This window comes from Triticum urartu, chromosome 2A (genome assembly GCF_056163025.1).
Source record: "Triticum urartu cultivar PI428250 chromosome 2A, HENAU_Tu73, whole genome shotgun sequence".
NCBI lineage: Eukaryota > Viridiplantae > Streptophyta > Magnoliopsida > Poales > Poaceae > Triticum > Triticum urartu.
The window spans coordinates 219248261-219257626 of record NC_141874.1 but is presented as its reverse complement, the minus strand read 5'-3'; the positions used below and the strand labels follow the sequence as shown (position 1 = coordinate 219257626).

At 44.2% G+C, this 9366-nt stretch overlaps 1 protein-coding gene across 1 annotated transcript; it reads right to left on the bottom strand.

Annotated features, from left to right (window-relative positions):
• Positions 1-357: 357 nt before the first annotated feature.
• LOC147984631 (uncharacterized) lies at positions 358-993 on the bottom strand. The gene has a single exon (XM_087541187.1). It carries the CDS (start codon positions 991-993, stop codon positions 358-360), a length of 636 nt encoding a protein of 211 aa, XP_087397313.1.
• Between the last annotated feature and the right edge of the window lie 8373 nt (positions 994-9366).

The window sequence follows — 9366 nt, the reverse complement described above, 5'->3', positions numbered from 1 at the left end:
AAGCTGGGTGATGATGGAGGTGATGGCGTCTCTCTCCCTGGGACGGCTAAGCGGCCGTCAAAGCTACAAGTAACCAGACCATTTGAAGAAAGCGTCAGTAGCACATCGAAGAGGAATGCACTGAATCACAAGCTTATTCCTAATAGTCCACAGCGTCCAGGATAGCACCTCGATGACCAGCCACCTTATATGGCGAATTGGGGGAGCTAAAGCCTGGAGTTCCGTGAAAAGAGCGGGGAAGTTGTTGTGATCCCAGCTTCCACCCACTATTTCGCGGAAGCAACTCCATAGGAACTGCGTGGACATGCAGGTGAAGAAGATATGGTTCGAATCCTCTTCAGGCCCACATAGCGGGCATCACCCATCTCCTGGCCCGTTGCGCTTCAGGACCTCCACGTCGGAGGGGAGGCGGCCATGTATCCATTGCCACATGAAAATCCGAATCTTCAACGGGAGCTGAATCTCCCAGATGACGGAGAGAGCCTCATGTCTCATAGAAGGAGCGATGGCCTGGTAAAGAGATTTAGCGGAGAATTGCCCCGATGGCTCTAGACGCCACCTGGCACGGTCTTCTCCATCCTCCAGGTCAGGCGCGAGCAGCGCGATGCATTCCAACAGCTCATGCCAGTCCGCGATCTCCGCCGGTCCAAACGCTCTCCGGAATGCGAGTTGCCCTAAGTCAATAAGGGTCGTCGCGACCGAGATTCGCGGGTCAACCGCGATGGAAAATAGGTCGGGAAAGCGTGCTGCAAGGGGAAGGTCCCCAGCCCAACGATCGAACCAGAACATCATGGAGGTGCCCGAGCTGACCGCGATCGAGGTGCCGATGCGGAGGATTGGGAGAAGCTGGATGATGGATTTCCAGAATTGGGACCCTCCGGATCGCTGGTATCCTCGGAGGTATTTCTGCTGAATTGTACGCCACGGAGGTATTTCTGCTGAATGATGCGAAGCCACAAGCCACCCTCTCCGTTGGCAATCCGCCACATCCATCGCGTCAGGAGGACAATGTTCATGCGTTTGGAGGACATGATCCCGAGACCCCCCTGGTCGCGCGGTTTATAGATCTCTGACCAGCGCACCATGTGGTATTTCTTCTTTTCGCCCTCACCGGCCCAGAAGAAGCGTCCCTGAACAGTGGCAATCTCGTGATGAAGGGTCTCCGGAAGGCTATAGAAGCTCATGATGAACAAGAGCAGGCTGGCAAGGGACGAGTTAATAAGCACTGCCCGGGCCGCCTTCGAGAGCCAACGGCCTTGCCAAGGCTCGATGCGGTGTTGAAGCTTCCCAACCGTGGGGCGGAGCTCAGCCACCGTGAGCCTCGAATCACTAATGGGGATCCCCAGGTAGGTCGTGGGGAAACACCCAAGCTGGCAATTGAGCCGATCTGTGATGCTCTACCGTTCATGTTGGGAGTATCCCAAGACCATGACCGCACTATTTTCGAAGTTGATCCTGAGGCCAGACATCTGCTGGAAGCAAAGCAGAAGGAACTTCAAGTTCATGATGTCGGTCTCCGTGCCTTCCACCATGATAATGGTGTCATCCGCATATTGGAGGAGGGATATGCCGTTCCCCCCAACCAGATGCGGGACTATGCCCTTAATGTGGCCGGCGGCCTTGGCTTTATCTAAGATGGCTGCCAAAGCATCGACCACCATGTTGAAGAGGAACGGTGAGAAGGGGTCACCCTGGCGTACCCCACAAAATGTGGGGAAGAAAGGGCCGACCTCCCCATTAATGTTCACCGTTGTCCGGCCCGAGGATACCATTTACATCACTCGGGAGACCCACCTGTCGTCGAAGCCCTTCCATAGCAGGCATTCCCGAAGGAAGGGCCAACTGACTGTGTCATATGCCTTGTGGAAATCCAGTTTCAGGAAGACTTCCTTGAGGTGTTTGGAGTGGACCTCATGGAGAGATTCGTGGAAAACCAGAACTCCGTCAAGGATATGACGACCCTGAATAAATGCCGACTGATCGGGGTGAGTGATCCTGTTGGCTATGGGGGCCACCCTAATGGTGTACCCCTTCGCAAGGATGCGGAAGACGACATTAATCACCGTGATCGACCAAAACTGGCAGATCTCCGAGGCCCCGGTTACTTTGGGAATGAGGGCGATGATCCCAAAGTTCAACCTGGTGAGGTCAATGGATCCTACGAAGAACTCGTCAAACAAGGCCACCACCTCTGGTTTAATCACCTCCCAGAAAGTCTGGAAGAACTTTACTGGGAGACCATCCGGACCGAGGGGCGACGAAGGGTTCATACCCTTAATAGCCGCCCACACTTCAGCCTCAGAGAACGGGGCCGTAAGGGCCGCGTTGTCAGCAGGAGAAATACAGCTGTGGGCAGGCCAAGTGTCCTGCACCAGGGCAAGACCTCCCCGAGGGGAGGCAGAGAATAGGTCTCTGTAGAAGCCATCAACATGGGCCCGGATGTCCTCCGGCCGCTGCAGGAGGGTCTCGCCGTCCCAGAGAAGTGGGATGGAATTACAGCGACGACGGCCATTGGCGATGGCTTGGAAGTAGGTGGTATTGGCGTCCCCTTTGAGGACCCAATTCTGCGTACCTCACAAGCGCCAGTAGGCCTCCTCGTCCGTGTATATGACCGTGAGCTGGTCCTCTAGGTCATAACTAAGCATCCACTGATAACCCACAAGTATAGGGGATCACAACAGTTTTCGTTAAGTAAGAGTGTCGAACCCAACGAGGAGCTAAAGGTAGAACAAATATTCCCTCAAGTTCTATCGACCACCGATACAACTCTACGCACGCTTGACGTTCGCTTTACCTAGAACAAGTATGAAACTAGAAGTACTTTGTAGGTGTTGTTGGATAGGTTTGCAAGATAATAAAGAGTACGTAAATAAAAAGTAGGGGCTGTTTAGATAAAGAAGCAATAAAGTAAATATAGTGAGTGTGGAAAAGTGGTGGTAGAAGTTGCGAAATTGTCCCTAAGCAATTGACTACTTTACTAGACCGATAGCAAGTATTATGTGGGAGAGGCCACTGCTAGCATGTCATCCCTGACTTGGAATTCTATGCACTTATGATTGGAACTATTAGCAAGCATCCGCAACTACTAATGTTCATTAAGGTAAAACCCAACCATAGCATTAAGATATATTGGTCCCCCTTCAATCCCGTATGCATCAATTTCTATGCTAGGTTGAAGCTTCTGTCACTCTTGCCCTCCAATACATAGTCCTATCAACATACAACTAACCCTAGGGTGTGATCCACGCGCGCAATCATATGATGGGCACCAAAGGACAGCAACATAACCACAAGCAAATTAAATCAAGCATAGCAATTCATCAACCACCGATAGGACAACGAAAATCTACTCAGACATCATAGGATGGCAACATATCATTGGATAATAATATGAAGCATAAAGCACCATGTTCAAGCAGAGGGTACAGTGGGTTGCGGGAGAGTGGACCACTGTAGATAGAGGGGGGAAGGTGATTGAGATGTTGGTGAAGATGGCGGAGGTGTTGGTGTAGATCGCGGTGATGATGATTGCCCCCGGTGGCACTCCGGTGCCACCGGAAGCGAGGGGGAGAGAGCCCCCCTCCTTCTTCTTCTTCTTCTTCCTTGACCTCCTCCCTAGATGGGAGAAGGGTTTCCCCTTTGGTCCATGGCCTCCATGGCACGGGAGGGGCGAGAGCCCCTCCAAGATTGGATCTGTCTCTTTGTCTCTCTCTGTTTCTGCGTTCTCAGATTCTTCCCTTTCACCGTTTCTTATATTCCCGAAGATCCGTAACTCCGATTGGGCTGAAATTTTGACACGATCTCTATCCAGAAATTAGCTCTCTTGCGGCAAAAGAAGGGCATCAACCGCCTTACGGGTGGCCCACGAGGGTCAGGGGCGCGCCTGGGGGGGGGGCAGGCGCGCCCTCCTGCCTCGTGGCCACCTCGGGCACCGTCTCACGTGAATTTTTCTTCCCAAAAATCATATATATTCCAAAAAAATCTCTGTCAGTTTTTATTCCGTTTGGACTCCGTTTGATATGGATATTCTGCGAAACAAAAAACATGCAACAAACAGGAACCGGCACTGGGCACTGGATCAATATGTTAGTCCCAAAAATAGTATAAAAGTTGCCAAAAGTATATGAAAGTTGTAGAATATTGGCATGGAACAATCAAAAATTATAGATACGACGAAGACGTATCAGCATCCCCAAGCTTAATTCATGCTCGTCCTCGAGTAGGTAAATGATAAAAAAAGATAATTTTTGATGTGGAATGCTACCTAGCATAATCTTGATCATATGTCTAATCATGGCATGAATATTAAGATACGAGTGATTCAAAGCAATAGTCCATCATTTTGACATAAAACAATAATACTTCAAGCCTACTAATAAAGCAATCATGTATTTTCAAAATAACAAGGCCAAAGAAAGTTATCCCTACAAAATCATATAGTCTGGCTATGCTCCATCTTCTTCACACAAAATATTCACATCATGCACAACCCCGATGACAAGCCAAGCAATTGTTTCATACTTTTGACGTTCTCAAACCTTTTCAACTTTCACGCAATACATGAGCGTGAGCCATGGACATAGCACTATAGGTGGAATAGAATATGATGGTGGAGAAGACAAAAAGGAGAAGATAGTCTCACATCAACTAGGCGTATCAACGGGCTATGGAGATGCCCATCAATAGATATCAATGTGAGTGAGTAGGGATTGCCATGCAATGGATGCACTAGAGCTATAAGTGTATGAAAGCTCCAACTGAAACTAAGTGGGTGTGCATCCAACTTGCTTGCTCATGAAGACCTCGGGCATTTGAGCAAGCCCATCATCGGAATATACAAGCCAAGTTCTATAATGAAAATTTCCACTAGTGTATGAAAGTGATAACTCAAGAGACTCTCTATATGAAGAACATGGTGCTACTCTGAAGAACAAGTGTGGAAAAATGATAGTAACATTGCCTCTTCTCTCTTTTTCTCTCATTTTTTTCTTTTCCTTTTTTTCTTTTTCTGGGCCTTCTCTTTTTTTGGCATTTCTCTTTTTTTAATTTTTTAATTTTTTCGTCCGGAGTCTCATCCCGACTTGTGGGGGAATCATGGTCTCCATCATCCTTTCCTCACTGGGGCAATGCTCTAATAATGATGATCATCACACTTCTATTTACTTACAACTCGATATCTAGAACAAAGATATGACTCTATATGAATGCCTCCGGCGGTGTACCAGGATGTGAAACGATCTAGCGTAGAAATGACATAAAAAACGGACAAGCCATGAAAACATCATGCTAGCTATCTTACGATCATGCAAAGCAATATGACAATGAATGCTCAAGTCATGTATATGATGATGATGAAAGTTGCATGGCAATATATCTCGGAATGGCTATGGAAATGCCATGATAGGTAGGTATGCTGGCTGTTTTGAGGAAGGTATATGGTGGGTTTATGGTACCAGCGAAAGTTGCGCGGTACTAGAGAGGCTAGCAATGGTGGAAGGGTGAGAGTGCGTATAATCCATGGACTCAACATTAGTCATAAGGAAATCACATACTTATTGCAAAAATATATTAGTCATCGAAACAAAGTACTAAGTGCATGCTCCTAGGGGGATAGATTGGTAGGAAAAGACCATCGCTCGTCCCCGACCGCCACTCATAAGGAAGACAATCAATAAATACCTCATGCTCCAACTTCGTTACAGAACGGTTCACCATACGTGCATGCTACGGGAATCACAAACCTCAACACAAGTATTTCTACAATTCACAACCACCCACTAGCATGACTCTAATATCACCATCTTTATATCGCAAAACTATTGCAAGGAATCAAACATATCATATTCAGTGATCTACAAGTTTTATGTAGGATTTTATGACTAACCATGTGAATGACCAATTCCTGTCATCTCTCTAAATAGATATAAGTGAAGCAAGAGAGTTTAATTCTTTCTACAAAAGATACGCCCACGCTCTAGCAAATATAAGTGAAGCAAAAGAGCATTCTACAAATGGCGGTTGTCTATGTAAAGAGAAACAGGCAATCCAAACTTCAAATGATATAAGTGAAGCACATGAAGCATTCTATAAAGCCATACTCAAAAGATATAAGTGAAGTGCAAAGAGCATTCTATAAATCAACCAAGGATTGTCTCATACCAGCAAGGTGCATAAAAAAAGTGAAAACTAAATGCAAAAGACGCTCTAAGTTTGCACATATCGCATGAACGAAACGAATCCGAAAACATACTGATACTTGTTGAAGAAAGAGGGGATGCCTTCTGGGGCATCACCAAGCTTAGACGCTTGAGTCTCCTTGACTATTTACTTGGGGTGCCTCAGGCATCCCCAAGCTTGAGCTCTTGCCTCTCTTCCTTCTTCTCACATCGAGACCTTCTCGATCATCGAACACTTCATCCACACAAAACTTCATCAGAAAACTCGGTAAGATCCGTTAGTATAATAAAGCAAATCACTACTCTAAGTACTGTTTAAAACCAATTCATATTTTGTTTTTGCACCGTGTCTACTGTAATATAACTTTTTCATGGCTTAATCCACTAATATAAATTGATGGTTTCATCAAAACAAGCAAACTATGCATCAAAAACAGAATCTGTCTAAAACAGAACAGTATGTAATAATCTGAACATTCACCACACTTATGATACTTGAAAAATTCTACCAAAATTAGGAAAAATAAAAAATTTGTATAGGAAGACATTGCAAAAAGAATCAGAACCATTTGACGTTCCAGCTAAAAATGTAAAATTGCGCACTACAGCCAAAGTTTCTGTCCTGCATCATACAAACCATCAAGCAAATGTAAACATCCTAAAGGCAAACCTTGGCACATTATTCTTATTTCTAAATTCTATAAAAGCACACAACAGAAATAAATGACTCTCTAAAACTTCCGGGTTGTCTCCCTGGCAGCGCTTTCTTTAAAGCCATTAAGCTAGGCATATAGTGCTCAAGTAATAAATCCACCCGGATCCCAAGGTATATCAAAGCCAATTTTAATTAACAATGATTTTTAATTTAGTGGTGAGCACAAGGTAACATATATCATATAATGACGAAGTCTAACTCTCTTCCTATGCATCGGCGTGTCATAAAAGAACAATTCATGCACACATAGTAAAGGCCAATGCATACTATAAACAGTTTCTTGCAATTCTATCATATTGGAAACATAGAGAGGTGGAGATATAGTTCCTCTCTCATAATAATTGTAAGTAGGAGCAGCAAGCACATGCATATTATATTCATCAAAATCATCATGTGTAGTAGTAAAACGCAACCCATCAATATAATCCTTAATAAGTGCAAACTTCTCCGATATAGTGTAGTTTGGAGAATTCAAAAAGATAATAGGACTATCATGCGTGGGTGCAATAGCAACAATTTCATGTTTACCATAAGGAACTATAGCAAGTTCATCTCCATAAGCATAATTCATATTGGCATGTTGGCCACAAGCATCATCAAAAAGGGATATTTCAAGAGAATCAACGGGATCATAACAATCATCCTCCGGTAAGCACGAAGGGAAATTAAACAATGTATGAGTTGAAGAGTTACTCTCATTAGAAGGTAGGCACGGGTAGCTAATCCACTCTTCCTCCTTTTGTTCTTCGCTCTCCTCCTCATCTATTTCATCCAATGAGCTCACAGTTTCATCAATTTCTTCTTCCATAGACTCCTACAAAATATTAGTCTCTTCTTGGACAGCGGAGTAGTAGTCAATATATGGTTCAACATAGGCATTAGAATCATAACTATCATAGCAATATTTAAGTATGGCAAAATTTTAAGATTTGTAAAGAGTAGCATCATACTTTTCAATCAAAGAAGCAATTTCGTAAGCACCCTTAAAAGCATTAAATTATTCAATTTGTTGAACATCATAGTAACTATAAACACCCTTAGCATAAGAGGATACGATTCCATTATCACTAAACAAACATTGGTAGGGAAGGTGTTTCTTAGGGTCTTCAGAACAACAAGTATAATCGTATATTTCACATAAATTCCAAGCATAGCATTGCAAACGATGAATTTGATCCAGTAAAGTTTTCCCTTTTTCAGATATTTGGTGTCACACAAAACAAGCATGCTCATCTAAAGATTTTCCATCAACTAAGCTAGTTGGGGTTTCAGCACGAGCACATAGGGATCGAAGATGATCCAAGTAATAAGCTTCAGCGGTATGATAGATTTTGAGTGGTTCTTCAACCATTGGTTTAGTAGGTACAACTAATTTTTTTGGTATTTTGCGTTTCCTACCCATAACTAAAGATAGAAAACAACTAAGAACAGCAAATAAAAATTACTTAGTGATAAAGCAAACAAGCACACACGAGAATATTCACCCCACGCTATTGCTCCCAGGCAACGGCGCCAGAAAAAGGTCTTGATAACCCACAAGTATAGGGGATCGCAACCGTTTTCGATAAGTAAGAGTGTCGAACCCAACGAGGAGCTAAAGGTATAACAAATATTCCCTCAAGTTCTATCGACCACCGATACAACTCTACGCACGCTTGACGTTCGCTTTACCTAGAACAAGTATGAAACTAGAAGTACTTTGTAGGTGTGGTTGGATAGGTTTGCAAGATAATAAAGAGTACATAAATAAAAAGTAGGGACTGTTTAGATAAAGAAGCAATAAAGTAACTATAGCGAGTGTGGAAAAGTGGTGGTAGGAGTTGCGAAATTGTCCCTAAGCAATTGACTACTTTACTAGACCGATAGCAAGTATTATGTGGGAGAGGCCACTGCTAGCATGTCATCCCTGACTTGGAATTCTATGCACTTATGATTGGAACTATTAGCAAGCATTCGCAACTACTAATGTTCATTAAGGTAAAACCCAACCATAGCATTAAGATATATTGGTCCCCCTTCAATCCCGTATGCATCAATTTCTATGCTAGGTTGAACCTTCTGTCTCTCTTCCCTCCAATACATAGTCCTATCAACATACAACTAACCCTAGGGTGTGATCCACGCATGCAATCATATGATGGGCACCAAAGGACAACAACATAACCACAAGCAAATTAAATCAATCATAGCAATTCATCAACCATCGATAGGACAATGAAAATCTACTCAGACATCATAGGATGGCAACACATCATTGGATAATAATATGAAGCATAAAGCACCATGTTAAAGTAGAGGGTACATCGGGTTGCGGGAGAGTGGACCGCTGTAGATAGAGGGGGGAAGGTGATGGAGATGTTGGTGAAGATGGCGGAGGTGTTGGTGTAGATCGCGGTGATGATGATGTCCCCGGGTGGCACTCTGGTGCCACCGAAAGCGAGGGGGAGAGAGTCCCCTCCTTCTTCTTCTTCCTTG

Bases quoted from the DNA above. Each gene is read 5' to 3' on its own strand.
- LOC147984631 (XM_087541187.1), bottom strand. From the start codon at position 993: ATGGATGTGGCGGATTGCCAACGGAGAGGGTGGCTTGTGGCTTCGCAT.